Here is an 18,409-nt window from a genome sequence, read left to right on the forward strand (position 1 = left end):
AGGGTAACACACCTACAGAACACAGAACACAGGGTACTAGGGTGAAACACTCAGCTACAGAACACATGAACACAGCAAGGGTACTAGGGTAGAACACACCTACAGAACACAGAACACAGGGTACTAGGGTAGAACACACCTACAGAACACAGAACACAGGGTACTAGGGTAGAACACACCTACAGAACACAGAACACAAGGTACTAGGGTAGAACACACCTACAGAACACAGAACACAGGGTACTAGGGTAGAACACACCTACAGAACACAGAACACAGGGTACTAGGGTAGAACACACCTACAGAACACAGAACACAGGTACTAGGGTAGAACACACCTGCAGAACACAGAACACAGGGTACTAGGGTAGAACACACCTGCAGAACACAGAACACAGGGTACTAGGGTAGAACACACCTGCAGAACACAGAACACAGGGTACTAGGGTAGAGCACACCTGCAGAACACAGAACACAGGGTACTAGGGTAGAACACACCTGCAGAACACAGAACACAGGGTACTAGGGTAGAACACACCTACAGAACACAGAACACAGGGTACTAGGGTAGAACACACCTACAGAACACAGAACACAGGGTACTAGGGTAGAACACACCTACAGAACACAGAACACAGGGTACTAGGGTAGAACACACCTACAGAACACAGAACACAAGGTACTAGGGTAGAACACACCTACAGAACACAGAACACAGGGTACTAGGGTAGAACACACCTACAGAACACAGAACACAGGGTACTAGGGTAGAACACACCTGCAGAACACAGAACAAAGGGTACTAGGGTAGAACACACCTGCAGAACACAGAACACAGGGTACTAGGGTAGAACACACCTGCAGAACACAGAACACAGGGTACTAGGGGAGAACACACCTGCAGAACACAGAACACAGGGTACTAGGGTAGAACACACCTGCAGAACACAGAACACAGGGTACTAGGGGAGAACACACCTGCAGAACACAGAACACAGGGTACTAGGGTAGAACACACCTACAGAACACAGAACACAGGGTACTAGGGTAGAACACACCTACAGAACACAGAACACAGGGTACTAGAGAACTGTGTTAGTTTGGGATCTAGTGAACTGGGCAGGTCTACGTGGGGGCTTCATCCACACCAGGTTCAAAGGTCCTCAAACAGGTGGTTTAATATTATGGTCCTGTGGGTGGTCATAATGTTGTGGCTGATGTCTCTCTACCTTGTCTCTCGTGCTGCGTCTCCAGAGGAAGCAGGACGCCGTCGTCTTCGTCTCGGTACCCATAATACTCTGCATCCACCTCCTTCATCAGCTCCGCCCTCGTCTTCCTCAGCACCGGGGCAGCTGGAGGTCACATGACCAGAGAGAACCAATGATCAGACAGACGGGAGTCACATGACCAGAGAGAACCAATGATCAGACAGACGGGAGTCACATGACCTAGACGCCACGCTGAGTCGTATGTCAATGTTGCCGCCATCTTGGATGTGGCAAAGTGGAGCGATGGGAGAAGAAGAAGTGACTCAAACAGTTTACCTTTCACAGGTAACAAGGAAAAGGGAGTTTAACGGGTGGAGCTGCTGGTAGTTGCAGTGTTGTTGTTATCCATGACATGCGCTGAACTTTATGAAGTTCAGTCCATTGTCTTTTATTAGTTTAAGGGGCAGATCTGCCACATCCAATATGGCCGACGCACTGACCAACCCGCTCAGTGCGGCGTCTCTGTACATGTGTCCATGGATCAGACAGGTGGAGCCAGGAGGCGCTGGTCATGTGACTCTAGAGCAGTGTAGCTCTCAGGTCCATCACAGAGATGATGATGGACAGTGTCTCTATGGGGGACATGGGGACGTAGAGGACTTAAAGTCTGTTTAGATCACACAACGCTGCACTCGTGTTCTGTTGTACTTTTAAAAGTTGTGTTAGCATTAATGTTACTAAGCATTAGCTGTAATGTGTTATGGTATTAGCAGCTAACAGCTAACAGCCGGTCCTGTGAGGGGCTAGCCGCTAGCTGCTAGCTGCTAGCTGCTAGCTGCTAGCTGCTAGCTGCTGACGGTACGTACGCTCCTTCTCGAACAGCTCCCGGACGCCTGGGAGGTCTCTGGCTGCTCCAAAGTACTTGTAGCCCCGGTTCCCTGGAACCTCCTTCCCCTCGTGGTCCAGCATCCTGGGCCCGAAGCGCTGGAACACACGGGTCAGTCAGAACTACACCACCTGGGTCTGGTCCAGTCTAGTCTGGGTCTGGTCCAGTCTGAGTCTGGGTCCGGTCTAGTCTGGGTCTGGTCCAGGTCCTGGAGTAGACCACTCACCCCGTAGTCCGGTCCACCCAGCTCCTTGATCCGGACCTCCCAGTGACGCTTCTCTCTGAGCAACTTGTTGATTTCATCGTTCAGGTCCCGGATCCTGAACTCACCAAGACCAGCTGGGACAAAAGGGACAGACAGGTTAGAGACAGACAGACAGGTAGAGACAGACAGACAGGTAGAGACAGACAGGTTAGAGACAGACAGGTTAGAGACAGACAGACAGGTAGAGACAGACAGGTTAGAGACAGACAGACAGACAGGTTAGAGACAGACAGACAGACAGACAGGTTAGAGACAGACGGGTAGAGACAGACAGGTTAGAGACAGACAGGTAGAGACAGACAGACAGGTAGAGACAGGTAGAGACAGACAGGTTAGAGACAGACAGACAGACAGACAGGTTAGAGACAGACAGACAGACAGACAGACAGACAGGGTAGAGACAGACAGGTTAGAGACAGACAGGTTAGAGACAGACAGGTTAGAGACAGACAGACAGGTTAGAGACAGACAGAGACAGACAGGTTAGAGACAGACGGTTAGAGACAGACAGAGAGACAGACAGACAGGTAGAGACAGGTTAGAGACAGACAGGTTAGAGACAGGTTAGAGACAGACAGACAGACAGGTAGAGACAGGTTAGAGACAGACAGACAGACGGGTAGAGACAGGTTAGAGACAGACAGACAGACAGACAGGTAGAGACAGGTTAGAGACAGACAGGTTAGAGACAGGTTAGAGACAGACAGACGGGTAGGGACGGGTCTAACCCACCGTTCTGTATCTGAGCGACCTTCTTCGAGATCTCGCTGATGATCTGAAACACATCAACACATCAGTTCTGGTTCAGGATGAACGATAACTTTTCTTTGAAACCGATACCGATAGCCGATACCACACCTAAGACAAGAAGGTAAAATGAAGATATTTATTTTTTCAGATGAAAAAGTTCTAAACAATAAATAATTAACTTCCAAACACGTCTATGCTAGTTCTATTTCTCGCTCCCTGTGGTATTTCTTTAAAACTTTAAAATACTCCCCCACTGCTGCCGCCATCTTGAATATTCACACGTATGCGCATTGTGATGCATTTGTGTGGTGACAGAAATTCCCTTGTTTACGAGTCGTTTCCAGACATTTTCATGTCCCTGTTGTTGTTCCTGTTTAACTGCTGAGCCGACGTTTTCTGACATGAGGGAGTCGATCTGATGCGTTTTTCAGTCAGAAGGTTGTTTTTCCCATTATACTGATGCCACCTGAAGGCAGCATTGACTGCAGGTCTCATGTAGGAGACGAGCGTCTGATTAAAGCTGATTATATGGTATCGGCCCGATAACTCATGATATCGGACTTATCGAAATGATGTCATGATTTCCTGATATCGGGCCGATAATTACTGTGCACCCCTAGAACTGGTACTACAGTACATGTACTACTGGTACTACTACTGGTACTACAGTACATGTACTACTGGTACTACTACTGGTACTACAGTACATGTACTACTGGTACTACTACTGGTACTACAGTACTACTGGTACTACTACTGGTACTACAGTACATGTACTACTGGTACTACTACTGGTACTACAGTACATGTACTACTGGTACTACTACTGGTACTACAGTACATGTACTACTGGTACTACTACTGGTACTACAGTACTACTGGTACTACTACTGGTACTACAGTACATGTACTACTGGTACTACTACTGGTACTACAGTACATGTACTACTGGTACTTCAGTACATGTACTACTGGTACTACTGGTACTACAGTACATGTACTACTGGTACTACTACTGGTACTACAGTAAATGTACTACTGGTACTACTAATGGTACTACAGTACATGTACTACAGTACGTGTACTACTACTGGTACTACTACTGGTACTACAGTACATGTACTACTGGTACTTCAGTACATGTACTACTGGTACTACTACTGGTACTACAGTACATGTAATACTGGTACTACTACTGGTACTACAGTAAATGTACTACTGGTACTACTACTGGTACTACAGTACATGTAATACTGGTACTACAGTACGTGTACTAGTACTACAGTACATGCACTACTGGTACTACAGTACATGTAATACTGGTACTACAGTACGTGTACTAGTACTACAGTACATGTACTACTGGTACTACAGTACACGTAATACTGGTACTACAGTACGTGTACTACTGGTACTACTACTGGTACTACAGTACATGTACTACTGGTACTTCAGTACATGTACTACTGGTACTACTACTGGTACTACAGTACATGTACTACTGGTACTACTACTGGTACTACAGTAAATGTACTACTGGTACTACTACTGGTACTACAGTACATGTACTACTGGTACTTCAGTACATGTACTACTGGTACTACTACTGGTACTACAGTACATGTACTACTGGTACTACTACTGGTACTACAGTAAATGTACTACTGGTACTACTACTGGTACTACAGTACATGTATTACTGGTACTACAGTACGTGTACTAGTACTACAGTACGTGTACTACTGGTACTACAGTACATGTATTACTGGTACTACAGTACGTGTACTAGTACTACAGTACGTGTACTACTGGTACTACAGTACATGTAATACTGGTACTACAGTACGTGTACTAGTACTACAGTACATGTACTACTGGTACTACAGTACACGTAATACTGGTACTACAGTACGTGTACTACTGGTACTACTACTGGTACTACAGTACATGTAATACTGGTACTATGGATACTACAAATACTGATAGTAGTAGTGGCAGTAGTATAATTACCTACATAGTCCTGGTTGGAGACAACTTCTCTCCTGTCAATTTGTTCGCTTAGCTTAGCTTAGCTTAGCTTAGCTTAGCTGATGGGTACTGGTACTACTGATGGAAGTATTTGTAGTATTTGTAGTATTTGTAGTATTTGTAGCGTTACCTGTCGTCTCCATTTTTCAGCTTTAGGAAGTTCACTGCACTCTGACGCCAGAAAAGGTCTCCTCTCCTGAAGACACAGGGACAAGTCAGAGACAAGTTAGAGACAGAGACAAGTCAGAGACGGAGACGGAGACAAGTTAGAGACAGAGACGGAGACAAGTCAGAGACGGAGACGGAGACAAGTTAGAGACGGAGACAAGTTAGAGACGGAGACTGAGACAAGTTAGAGACGGGGACAGAGACAAGTCAGAGACGGAGACAAGTTAGAGACGGAGACTGAGACAAGTTAGAGACGGGGACAGAGACAAGTCAGAGACTGAGACAAGTTAGAGACGGGGACAGAGACAAGTCAGAGACTGAGACAAGTTAGAGACGGAGACTGAGACAAGTTAGAGACAGAGACAAGTCAGAGACAGAGACAGGTTAGAGACAGAGACCAGTTAGAGACAGAGACAGGTCAGAGACGGAGACAGAGACAGGTTAGAGACAGAGACAGAGACAGGTCAGGGACAGGGACAGAGACAGGTCAGGGACAGAGACAGGTCAGGGACAGAGACAGGGACAGAGACAGATCAGAGACAGAGACAGGTCAGGGACAGAGTCAGAGACAGAGACAGAGTCAGGGACAGAGACAGAGTCAGGGACAGAGACAGGTCAGGGACAGAGACAGGTCAGGGACAGAGACAGAGACAGAGACAGAGTCAGAGTCAGAGTCAGGGACAGAGACAGGGACAGAGACAGGTCAGGGACAGAGACAGGTCAGGGACAGGGACAGAGACAGAGACAGGTCAGGGACAGAGACAGGTCAGGGACAGGGACAGAGACAGAGACAGGTCAGGGACAGAGACAGGTCAGGGACAGGGACAGGGACAGGGACAGAGACAGGTCAGAGTCAGAGTCAGAGTCAGGGACAGAGTCAGGGACAGAGACAGGTCAGAGACAGGTCAGGGACAGGGACAGGGACAGAGACAGGGACAGAGACAGACCTTTACTTTTCCCTCCTCCAGCTGAGCTTGTCTGAAACGAGCCAGCGCCGTCCTGAGAGACAAAGACAGAGACAGAGGGACACATGTTTATTCACATTCTCCTGGACGTCCTCAGATTTTCTGTCTTCGTGGATGTGATGAGACTCACATGGCTTTCTCAGCATTCCTGGCCTGGACACACACAACACACAACACACAACATTAGTGTCATCACACAACAACAACAACAACAACAACAACAACAATCATTAGTATCAGAGAGAAGCTGCTGCTTTAACACGAACTTCACTGATTCCACATCAACTCATTGTTTCATTCACTTTAAAGGAAAATCTTCAGACCAGACTCCATTCATTAATCTGTCACTTTAACACAGAGTCAACCTGTTCATGAGCTTAACACTTTTCTCTGCTGTCTCCGTCTGTTAGCTCCCGGCTAACGGGTTAGCTCCCGGCTAACAGGATAGCTCCCGGCTAACAGGATAGCTCCCGGCTAACGGGTTAGCTCCCGGCTAACGGGTTAGCTCCCGGCTAACAGGATAGCTCCCGGCTAATAGGATAGCTCTCGGCTAATAGGATAGCTCTCGGCTAACGGGTTAGCTCCAGGCTAACGGGTTAGCTCCCGGCTCATTGGATAGCTCTCGGCTAACGGGTTAGCGCCCGGCTAATAGCATAGCTCCCGGCTAACGGGTTAGCTCCCGGCTCATTGGATAGCTCTCGGCTAACGGGTTAGCTCCCGGCTAATAGGATAGCTCTCGGCTAACGGGTTAGCTCCCGGCTAATAGGCTAGCTCCCGGCTAACGGGTTAGCTTTGCCGCCGGTATGTTTAAATGAATGTGTTTTATTCCTAGAGTGTTTCGAATACTCACCATCTTGTGGTTTTTATTCCAGAGTCCTGCAAGAAAAACGGGTTAGAATTCGGCTTCAAACCATTGACTGTAACACACGGAGCCGCTCACGCTCTTCTTCTCCTGCTGCAGGACGTCGCTGCCATAGCTCACTGCCTCCGCAGTGCTGCCCCCTGGAGGAGGACTGGCGCAACCACGGTAAAATAAAATGAAATCTGGGCTCATCTTCTGTGTTCTGGTAAAACAACACGAGGATCAGTCGAGTCCAGCAAGGCCTCGACAATACAATTAACTAATTAAGTTAATTAAACTAATGGAACTAATGGTCAAAACATCAGCTAGACAGAGAGATAAAGACAAAGATATATGACCAAACAATTAATCAAAATTATCCATATTTGGAATTTCTTGCTATTCAGGATCTTAGTCTTAGTTTTATGCAGATTTTCATAGTAAGAATATATTGGATTACCCTGATCCAGATTCACAGTTTTCAAGATTACCACTTCTGAATTACTAGTGCTCTAAATGGGACAGGATATCATCTGTGGGCTATGAGCTAAACAACAACATGCAGAGACAACACGGGCTCACTTTCTTTATTCTAAGACAAAACACAAAAACAACATAAACATCCACTTCCATTTATAATTTCTTTTATGACTCATCTGAGCCACAACGAATAAATCAATAAACATTAACATTAACTCAGCATCAGACCAGCATCAACATGTAGAATATATTACTTTTAATTGTTACTGAGATCAGTTTGGAGGATTATTTCATGGGGACAAGATCATTTTAATTTTACTTTACTGAAAGGCTTAATTTGAAGCCTGTATCTACTTTGTCACTGTAACGGTTAAACAAGTCTAGTGCAAAATATGAATAAGAGTATCAGCGAAATGTTCTATTATTTGACCAGTTCATAAGTTTTAATACATTTTCTTGTCTCTGTTGTCATCAGGATAATCCTGGTTTTCCAAATCCAGCTGGAAACTTTTCAACAACACAACTGAAGGTTTGATCTGGATCAGAACTAGGATTAGACATGATTACATGATCTAACTTCAGAATCCTTCTTTCCCGTTTGAACAACTCACTTTCAAAATGTGAACAAAACCCGACTCTGATTCAACTGGTTTAATTCATAGTTTAATGACATGAACCTCAGACACGACAAAGAGTTTGAGTTACATCACAATCCATCTTCACCTCATCATCTTCTTTTAAATTAAATTTATTAAATAAAAAAATATTTAACTTGAATATTCATTTTCACAAACATATTCAAAATGAAAGTTACCAAATAATAAAAAAAATCAGACGCCCTCTCTGTGACATCATCACCGCCCTCTCTGTGACATCATCACTGCCCTCTCTGTGACATCACCGCCCTCTCTGTGACATCACCACCCTCTCTGTGACATCACCGCCCTCTCTGTGACATCACCGCCCTCTCCGTGACATCATCACCGCCCTCTCCGTGACATCACCGCCCTCTCCGTGACATCATCACCGCCCTCTCCGTGACATCACCGCCCTCTCTGTGACATCACCGCCCTCTCAGCCAATCAGATGTCGTCCTGCTCTCGTTCTTTAGTCGACACCCAGCGGCTGACGATGACTTCCTGTAGAGGAGATGGAGTCAGTGTTCACATGTGTTCACAGTCTCTAATGAGGTCTCTAACGAGGTCACTAACGAGGTCACTAACGAGGTCTCTAACAGTCTAAAGGAGGTGTAATGATGATGATGATGCGTCATGATCAAGAAAATCTTGACTGATCCTGACAAACAGGCTCAATGGTCTCAGATTTAGGGAAAAATGATCCTGGACGAGCTCCCACTCGTGTTACGTCCCCAGGAAAGTTCTCAGGGAACTTAGGGACGAACTTAGGGACGAACTTAGGGACGAACTTAGGGACGAACACGGGACGAACTTAGGGACGAACTTAGGGACGAACTTAGGGACGAACTTAGGGACGAACTTAGGGACGAACACAGGACGAACACGGGACGAACTTAGGGACGAACTTAGGGACGAACTTAGGGACAAACACAGGACGAACTTAGGGACAAACACAGGACGAACTTAGGGACGAACTTAGGGACAAACACAGGACGAACTTAGGGACGAACTTAGGGACGAACTTAGGGACGAACTTAGGGACGAACTTAGGGACGAACACAGGACGAACTTAGGGACGAACTTAGGGACGAACTTAGGGACGAACTTAGGGACGAACACAGGACGAACTTAGGGACGAACTTAGGGACGAACACAGGACGAACACAGGACGAACTTAGGGACGAACACAGGACGACCAACGAAGCTCAGTCTGGGTGTAAAGAAATCTAACCAGAAATGATTTCAACACAAAAAGGGAACTGAAAAGCTGGAGAAGGAGCAGACACATGGTTGAGTCACAGAAACAAGAGTAAAAGAAGAAACTATGTCTCTGCTGGAATATGACGCTACTGTGGACGTAGTCGTCACCTTCCACCACAACTGAAACAGAGGAGACTCTGAGATCCAGATGTTACCTGAACCCTCAGCCTCCTCAGACACACAGGTGAGTCCAGCTCGGCCTCTGATTGGTCGGCTGGATGGATGACGTAGCACAGCATCAGCTCCTGGAACATCAGACCCAGGAACCAAACATCAGACCCAGGAACAAAGATCAGACCCAGGAACCAAACATCAGACCCAGGAACCAAAGATCAGACCCAGGAACCAAAGATCAGACCCAGGAACCAAAGATCAGACCCAGGAACCAGGAACCAGTCGTTACCTTGGAGACGTTGGCCGTGATCCTGCTCAGAGCTGCCAGAGAACGCCAGGAAAACCGACGCAGCGTTGAGCCCCTGAACGCATCGTCAGCCCGCTCTATCACCACAGAGTAACTACAGGAAGAGCCACAACATTATGACCACTGGCAGGAGGAGTCAATAACATTTAAACCGTTTGGTTCTACTGGGTTCTGCTGGTGTGGATGTTACTTGGACATGGAGCCCACGTTAAGTCCTGACCCACTATCCACTGTTTTAAATCTGATTTAAAGTGACTTGGTCCCATGACTGGTTGGTTCCTATTGTTTCTCTGTTTCATTGTTGTTGTCTTCGGTCTCACTGGGTTCTGGTCCAGTCAGATCCGGACCAGTCCTCCTCTCTCCAACCTCCTAAACTGGAACCAGACCAGTCTCTATCTTCTTAGTGATGTCTCTGATTGGACCCATTGTCCTCTTCTATGTCTCAGCATGTTTCTGTCCTACCTGTCTAGAGACAGGGATGCTAATTAGCATTGTTGCTATCGATGCCTGAATAATGTCCGTGAATGACACTGTCCCATCTACTAAATAAGTGACTATGTGAGGAAGGTGGTCCTAATGTTATGGCTGATGGGTGTGTTACCTGGCGTGGTAGAAGGGCGGTCCTTTCCTGTACAACACTGAAACACATGAGACACACACACAGGATATTACAGTATACAGGGTTGACTATAAGTCCCGCCCCTTGCATGTCAGCCCCGCCCCCTGTACTTACTGAGGTCAGCGCCGTACTTGGCCCCGCCCCCTGTCTTAGGGACCCACCCCCTGCTGCGGTAGTGATGATAAGCTGCGTAGGAGCTGACGAAGTCTGGACGCAGAGACTTGAACTTCCTCCACAGCTGGATGACGGACAGCGGCTCCTGACCAATCAGAGCACAGAACAGCGATGAGGTCACATCTCACCTGTTTAAAGCGACATGGCCGACGGGTGGAAAGTTACCTGGTGGAGGTAGACGGACAGACAGCCCAGACCGTACACCAAGAAGAAGGCCTGAGGACACACACACACACAGAGTTAGTGACTCCGAGGATCATGGGTAATGTAGTTCACTGATGATCTGGCCTCAGGTTGGACTGACCTCCTCCAGACTGAGTTGCAGGTACTCGGACAGGAAGAAGGGCGTCGGCCTCAGCTCCCGGACCCCGCCTCCAGCCTGCACACAGCCAACACACAAGTCACGACAACCACAACAAGTCACAACCACAAGTCACAACCACAAGTCACAACAACAAGTCACGACAACAACAAGTCAACAAATTATGACAACTACATTTTATGACAACAACATCAACAAGTCACGACGAACAAGCACAACTCACGGCTTTAGACTCACCTCATTGTCAGAGACGACCAGGACAAAACCAGGACCTGGAACCAGAGGACCTGGATCAGAGTCAGAGTCTAGATCGGAATCAGGATCAGAACCAGGGTCTCTGGTGGAGTCAGAGTCCAGGTCTGAGCTGGGATCAGGGTTCTGGTCTGAGCTGGGATCAGGGTTCTGGTCTTCTGGGTCGAGCCTGAGACATGATGAGAGAACATGAGTGCAGGTTTAAAGGAGAATTGAAGGTCCCGAGTCTGGTCCCGAGTCTGGTCCCGAGTCTGGTCCCGAGTCTGGTCCCGAGTCCGGTCCCGAGTCTGGTCCCGAGTCTGGTCCTGAGTCTGGTGCCTCCAGCTGAATGTGGCTAGAACCGAAGAGGATTTCGATAGAGACCGGTTTTCATCCAGGGACGTAGTGAAAGAGGACTCTAAGAAGGACCGGGGTTCTCACTTTATGAGGAAGACCAGAGCAGACTCTACCTCCAGAGGACTACTGAGGACTACTGAGGACTACTGAGGACCTCCAGAGGACTACTGAGGACTACTGAGGACCTCCAGAGGACTACTGAGGACCTCCAGAGGACTACTGAGGACTACTGAGGACTACTGAGGCTCAGGACTAGAGGACTATGAGACTACTGAGGACCTCCAGAGGACTACAGAGGACTACTGAGGACCTCCAGAGGACTACTGAGGACTACTGAGGACTACTGAGGACTACTGAGGACCTCCAGAGGACTACTGAGGACTACTGAGGACTACTGAGGACTACTGAGGACCTCCAGAGGACTACTGAGGACTACTGAGGACCTCCAGAGGACTACTGAGGACTACTGAGGACTACTGAGGACTACTGAGGACCTCCAGAGGACTACTGAGGACTACTGAGGACCTCCAGAGGACTACTGAGGACTACAGAGGACTACTGAGGACCTCCAGAGGACTACTGAGGACTACTGAGGACTACTGAGGACTACTGAGGACCTCCAGACACACAGGACACACACACAGTATATATACACACACACAGATATACACACACACACACAGATATACACACACACACACACACACACACACATATACATATACACACACACACAGATATACATATACACACACACACAGATATACATATACACACACACATATACACACACACACATACCTGCAGCTTCTCTTGGCCTCTGGTTGGACATCTGACCACAGGCTCCGCCTCTTTGCCGTAAGGCTGACTCCACCCTCTGGCCCTGGCTCCTCCCCCCCTGTCGCCTCCTCCATCTCTATTGGCTGAGACAGTCTGAGAAGCGTTTGATTGACAGCTTCATCGTCCAGTCCCTGAGCAGAGAGCGCAGTCCCCGCCCACCTGAGCAGCTCTTCATACCTGGGCAGGTGAGAGGTGAAGTGATGTCACTGGTGACATCACCGGGTGATCAGACAGGAAGTGATGTCACTGACCTGTGCTGTGAGAGGACCGGGAGGATCTGGTCCTGGTGTCCTGGAACAGAAACAGAGACCAGCTGACTGCCAGGAGCAGCTCTGATTGGACCAGGCTCACGATGATGTCACAGTTTAAACTCACGCTCCCATTGGTCAGAGACGCTGTGGTCAGGTCTGGCTCTGGACAGGACCCCTTTACCGAAGTAACCCTGAGGGAGGGACACAGTGAGCTGGGTTCTACGGTTCTGGGTCTAAGATTGAGGGGTTCTAGATCAGGGGTTCAGTCAACTGCTCAAAGAAAAGAAAGAAGAGCTTTATTCAGAGCAATCAGACCTGGACCTGGACCTGGACCTGGACCTGGACCTGGACCCGGGTCTAAGGGGACTAAGGGGACTAAGGGGTCTGAGGGGACTAAGGGTTCTAAGGGGTCTAAGGGTTCTAAGGGGACTGAGGGTTCTAAGGGGACTGAACTCTGACCTGGTCGTGGATCTTCTGGATGTGTTCTGGGTGACGGACCACCACGTGCTGGTTGATGAGCTCTGCCCGGTACCGGCTCCTCTGCACCGGCAGCGGAGCCTCGTAGTCCTCATGGACCCGGGACCTGCGCCTCGGAGCCCGGAACTCCGCCTGCATGGTCCCGCTGGGTCCAACCGGGTCCAACCGGGTCCGACCGGGTCGGAGCGTCCCGCTAGCTGTTAGCCTGTTAGCTCCTTACTGTTTTCATTGATCCGCCGCGGATGGTTCGTTCTGATCTCGGTGTCACTGAATATGTGTCCGACCGGAACCATCGACCAGCTTCATTAGTTCCTCCCAATGGTTCCGGTTCCGGTTCCTGCTCCTCTTCTTCTTTATTCGCGGGGGGGTCATGTAGTACCGCCACCTGGTGGAGTGCGGGTCAGGAAAGAAAAAGACCTAGATTCTTTTTACCGTTTCTGAAACAAGGATTTATATTTTATTTCTTTTCCCCTCGATACATTTTGGACTTTAAACGCTGAAGTTCCTTTATTCCATCCTCGTTCATACGAATGAGCCCCACCCTGAAAGATATTTAACGTCTCCTTTCACCAAATCATCCGCTGGTCCCTGCGTAGATCGAACCTGTTCATCCTCTATGATGTTTGATATAAAAGCCGCTGGTTTCATCTGTGCTTACAACAACATCTGTAGTTTTAGCGGCTCCTCAGAGTCCAGGGCCTCATTTACCAAACCTGTGGACAAAAGCTTCTAAATTCTGACGTAGGAATGAAATTAATAATGTGTGTAAGTACAAAAAACTCTGGATTTATCAAACGTGTGGACACTGGTTCTCCCACACTAATAATTAATCGGTGATGATAAATCCCACCTGTTCTTAACTTAAGCGTTAAAATCCCTTTAAGGATGCACGAAGGGATTTTTACCATCTGAAATCACAGCAAAGAGGACGAGGACCAGTCGCACCTGAGCTCCGGAGCCGGAGGAGGTGCAGGAGGTGCAGGAGGTGCAGGAGGGGAAGACTCACAAATCCTTCACACATCACAAACATCACAAATACTTTACTGCAAATAAACGAGTCACTGAAACAGATGCATGTGCATCACAAATGTTCAACTAGAAAATTCAATCTGGGAAATTTTGAAAGGGCTACGAGGGGCTACTGCTGGGTTAGCATCTGTGTCAGTATGAGAGTTAGCACAGGTAGCTTCAGTTAGCACAGTTAGCTTCAGTTAGCACAGTTAGCGTCAGTTAGCACAGTTAGCCTACATTTAGCACAGTTAGCTGTTTCTGTATCCTGAGTGTATCTGTAACTGTAATAACATAAAGTTACCTGTGTGTGTCTGTGTTGGTGTGTGTGTGTGTGTGTGTGTGTTGGTGTGTGTGTGTGTGTGTGTGTGTAGTGTGTGTGTGTGTGTGTGGTGTGTGTGTGTGTTGGTGTGTGTGTGTGTGTGGTGTGTGTTGGTGTGGTGGTGGTGTGTGTGTGTGTGTGGTGTGTGTGTGTGTGTGGTTGTGTGTGTGTGTGTGTGTGGTTGTGTGTGTGTGTGTGTGTGTGGTTGTGTGTGGTTGTGTGTGTGTGTGTGTGTGATTGTGTGTGGTTGTGTGTGTGTGTGTGTGGTGTGTGTGTGTGTTGTGTGGTGTGTGTGTGGTGTGTGTGGTTGGTGTGTGTGTGTGTGTGTGTTAGTGTGTGTGTGTGTGTGGTGTGTGTGTGTGTGTGTGTGTGTGTTGGTGTGTGTGTGTGTGTGTGTGTGTGTTTCGCTGGTCTCATATTTGGACTCAGTGCGATAAAACGTGAGCTGGTATCAGAAAACCGAACAGACCGCGGGCGCCGTTAAACCGTCCTGAAGACGTTGACATGTTTTTGTCCTCGTAGAGTAAATCTTTTGGACACACTCGTGAGTTAGTCTTTGCGTTGGAGTGAATGGAGAGCAGACAGGTACTGTCATCAGGTCATGTGACCGGAACTTATGGGCGTCCATTATCACCCGCAGCCAATCAGAATGGAGGATTCACCCCATGGTTTAAGTAAGAGTTAATGCCCGACGGGGTGAAAGGGTTTTTTCTTTTCCTTTACGAACAGAATGAATGAATGGTATGAAAACCCTGATGCATTTGTTTTATGTTTTATTCTGTTTATTTTTAACTTTTTACAACAGGAGATGGTTTTAGTTTTGCAGTTTCTGTTCAAAATAAATGAAAAAAACTAGTCCTATACATGTTTGACTTTTTGTTGTTTTTTTCCCGTTATACCGAACCCGTACCGAACCGTGAGCCCCGTACCGAACTATGAGCCTCATACCGAACTATGAGCCTCATACTGAACTATGAGCCTCATACCGAACTATGAGCCTCATACCGAACTATGAGCCTCATACCGAACTATGAGCCTCATACCGAACTATGAGCCTCATACCGAACTATGAGCCTCATACTGAACTATGAGCCTCATACCGAGGTACGTACCGAACCGTGAGTGTACGCTACACTCCTACTACACACAGGCTACGATACAGACAAATAATATTATACTAATCTATAGCTATAATGTCAGGGTCGACTGTGATGTCCTCCTGTCCGTCCTGTCTGTCCTCCTACTGTCACAGGTAGACTGGTCTCTGATGCCTGGTACAGTGGTGAACTTGAACCATCCTCACTCGCAGGATGAAGCTGCTGGTGAAGGCGTCTCTGCTCAGAGCGTCGCGTCCTTCCGCCGCCAGGACGCTGTTCACAAACTGAAGGCAGAAGCTGAAGCAGTTGTGGTTGTCCTCATCAAACCTGAGAGGACGAGACAAGACGAGATGAGACGAGACGAGACGAACGACATGAGACGAGACGAGGTCGGTTTTATTCGTCACGTGCTCAGTGATTGTGTTGTTGTACCTGCAGCCAGTTGTAGAAAGTGCCGGAATAATTCCACACAGCACAGGAGGTAAAATATATACAGGGACAGACATGAAATAAAATACAAACCGTGACTCTCTCACCAGCCTCTGAACTCAGGGTTCATGGGTTCATGGGTCAGGTACCTGTGCCAGGCCGGGTCCCACATGGGTCCATCGGAGAAGCGGTCCAGGTACTGGTCCCACTGAGCCAGAAGGTGAAACATATCGGGTCGGACCAGGGGAACGCTGACACAGCGCTCCCATCCACTCAGGTCCCGGAGGACCCCCCCCCGGGTGTAATTATACACCACACCTGCACACACACACACAGGTAGATGCAGGTAGCTGCAGGTATCAGCGCTAACGTCTGACCAATGGATGAGGAAGTGCAATAAACACTAGAGGCTGGAGAGGGCGCTAATCCTCATAGACCCCAACTTCAGAGCCACAGTAAACATGTTTACAGCCTGGTAACAAGAGGCTAATGAGAGGCTAATGAGAAGCTAATGAGAAGCTAATGAGAAGCTAATGAGAGGCTATCAAGAGGTTCACAAGATGCTATCAAGCTATCAAGAGGCTAATGAGAAGCTAACAAGAGGCTATCAAGAGGCTAATGAGAAGCTAATGAGAGGCTATCAAGAGGCTAACGAAAGGCAAACAAGAGCTCGTATTGTTTATCGCATGTTCCTCTCAGACCCTGGTGACTTGCTGTCCTACACTTTACCTGGAGAGGAAACAGACCAGGTGACCTTTGAACTCTGGCTCCTACCTTTAGTGTTGGAGATGCCGGTGTGAAGATCTGACGTTCCACCAAAGTCTCTGAACAACAAACATGAATACTAATAATAATTAGTGTAATAATATACCTGTGTATATTTACCTGTATATATGTACCTGTGTATATTTACCTGCATGTATTTACCTGTGTATATTTACCTGCATGTATTTACCTGTGTATATTTACCTGCATGTATTTACCTGCATGTATTTACCTGCATGTATTTACCTGCATGTATTTACCTGCATGTATTTACCTGTATATATGTACCTGTGTATATTTACCTGCATGTATTTACCTGCATGTATTTACCTGTATATATGTACCTGTGTATATTTACCTGCATATATTTACCTGTGCATATTTACCTGTGTATATTTACCTGTATATATGTACCTGTGTATATTTACCTGTATGTACGTACCTGTCATGGTTATCGTGTGCAGGTGCGACCAGGAGGCAGCAGGAGCTCTTGTGTCCGTTGGTGAAGGGGGACGGGAGGCTCACCGGCGCCTCCTGCAGTCTGCTCCCCCTCAGCTCCTCGCCACAGTTGGGACATTCAGATGGAACCGAGAAACAGAAGATCTCCTTGTGACAGTGGCTGAGTCGGATCACACTCTGCTCCATCGCCTCCTCTCGTCCTGGTGTCTCCTCCTGACTCGTCCTTTAGCTCCTCCGTTCAGTCCTGACTTCTCCTCCTCCTCCTGTCGCTATATCATGTGCTGGGCTGTAACTTACCCCCAGCCTATCAGGTGTCATGTGATCTGACTCACCTGTTGCTTCATTCTGAGCAGGTGACCTTCGGACTGTGTGGGCTTTGTCGTCATGGAAACTTGTCCTGCAATGCATTGTGGAACTTCAATGAGACTTTGTCCACGTGGCTCTTTTAATGTGAAGTTTCAGCAGGAAGTGTCCAACAGAGGACACACCTGAGCCGGTCAGAACATTTTCCAGAGTGACCTGATCTGTCAGCTCAGGTGTGTCTGACACCTGAAAACAGGAGCTCACATTCAGACAGACTGAAGACGACTGTTCCCCTCCACAGGAGTGGTCCACCAACAAACATCACTCCATCATAGTGGGAGAGGAACCAGAGGAACCCAGGGGAACTTCTAAGCAGCTAAAGGCCTCTCTCACATTGGCTGATGTTCATGTTGATGAATCCACTCAACAACCAAAGACACTGCTCTCTGTCCACAAAGAACATGTGGGACAATGTTTAGTGGACAGATGAGACCAGAGTAGAATAGTTTGGTTTAAATGTTTGGAGATGAACCAACACTGCATTCCAGCATCAGAACCTCATCCCTCCATGAAACATGGGGGCGCTAATGTCCTGGTTTGGGCCTGTTCTGCTGCATCTGCTCATCATTGATGGACCAATGAACTGTGAATTCTACCAGTGAACTCTGAAAGAAAATGTCAGGACATGAGTCCATGAGCTGAATGTGAAGAGAAACTGGGTCAGGAGAAGACAAGGAGCCCAAGAACACCAGTGGTTCTCCAGAAGAACCAGATGAATGTTTAGGAACAAGTCAAAGTCCTGACCTTCATCCAGTAGAAATGTTGGAGCATCAGCTGATGAGAGG

The 18,409-nt window shown here is 47.7% G+C and overlaps 3 protein-coding genes across 4 annotated transcripts in view; all 3 read right to left on the reverse strand.

The window, feature by feature from the left end:
• isy1 (ISY1 splicing factor homolog) overlaps window positions 1-7,264 on the reverse strand; it is an 8,385-nt gene extending 1,121 nt beyond the window's left edge. The window contains exons 1-8 of the mRNA XM_047581864.1: window positions 7,121-7,264; window positions 6,401-6,423; window positions 6,253-6,304; window positions 5,268-5,333; window positions 3,092-3,134; window positions 2,321-2,433; window positions 2,075-2,192; window positions 1,230-1,352 (exon numbers count right to left, since the gene is read on the reverse strand). Of these exons, the coding sequence (XP_047437820.1) occupies window positions 1,230-1,352; window positions 2,075-2,192; window positions 2,321-2,433; window positions 3,092-3,134; window positions 5,268-5,333; window positions 6,253-6,304; window positions 6,401-6,423; window positions 7,121-7,123 (541 nt within the window). The 5' untranslated portion in view covers window positions 7,124-7,264. The remainder of the gene's footprint in view (window positions 1-1,229; window positions 1,353-2,074; window positions 2,193-2,320; window positions 2,434-3,091; window positions 3,135-5,267; window positions 5,334-6,252; window positions 6,305-6,400; window positions 6,424-7,120) is intronic.
• Window positions 7,265-8,232: 968 nt separating this feature from the next.
• Window positions 8,233-14,399, reverse strand: tsen2 (TSEN2 tRNA splicing endonuclease subunit). 2 transcript variants are annotated; one of them, XM_047582057.1, is made up of 12 exons: window positions 13,164-13,863; window positions 12,829-12,895; window positions 12,705-12,744; window positions 12,415-12,630; window positions 11,263-11,446; window positions 11,008-11,082; window positions 10,869-10,919; window positions 10,644-10,788; window positions 10,512-10,548; window positions 9,893-10,004; window positions 9,645-9,734; window positions 8,233-8,730 (listed from the first exon to the last, which is right to left on the reverse strand). In XM_047582057.1, the coding sequence occupies exons 1-12, from the start codon at window positions 13,317-13,319 to the stop codon at window positions 8,674-8,676; spliced, it is 1,230 nt and encodes a 409-aa protein (XP_047438013.1). In that variant the 5' UTR covers window positions 13,320-13,863; the 3' UTR covers window positions 8,233-8,673. The 2 variants fall into 2 exon arrangements, with proteins under 2 accessions (XP_047438013.1, XP_047438014.1); XM_047582058.1 differs by lacking the exons at window positions 8,233-8,730; window positions 9,645-9,734; window positions 9,893-10,004 and adding an exon at window positions 10,011-10,376 and having other exon boundaries at window positions 13,164-14,399.
• Window positions 14,400-15,757: 1,358 nt separating this feature from the next.
• Window positions 15,758-17,898, reverse strand: LOC125006360 (MKRN2 opposite strand protein-like). Its single transcript, XM_047582319.1, has 4 exons — window positions 17,245-17,898; window positions 16,812-16,861; window positions 16,187-16,355; window positions 15,758-15,935 (listed from the first exon to the last, which is right to left on the reverse strand). The coding sequence occupies exons 1-4, from the start codon at window positions 17,445-17,447 to the stop codon at window positions 15,758-15,760; spliced, it is 600 nt and encodes a 199-aa protein (XP_047438275.1). The 5' UTR covers window positions 17,448-17,898.
• Window positions 17,899-18,409: the final 511 nt, after the last annotated feature.

The sequence above is a fragment of the Mugil cephalus genome, chromosome 4, assembly GCF_022458985.1.
Source record: "Mugil cephalus isolate CIBA_MC_2020 chromosome 4, CIBA_Mcephalus_1.1, whole genome shotgun sequence".
Lineage (NCBI taxonomy): Eukaryota > Metazoa > Chordata > Actinopteri > Mugiliformes > Mugilidae > Mugil > Mugil cephalus.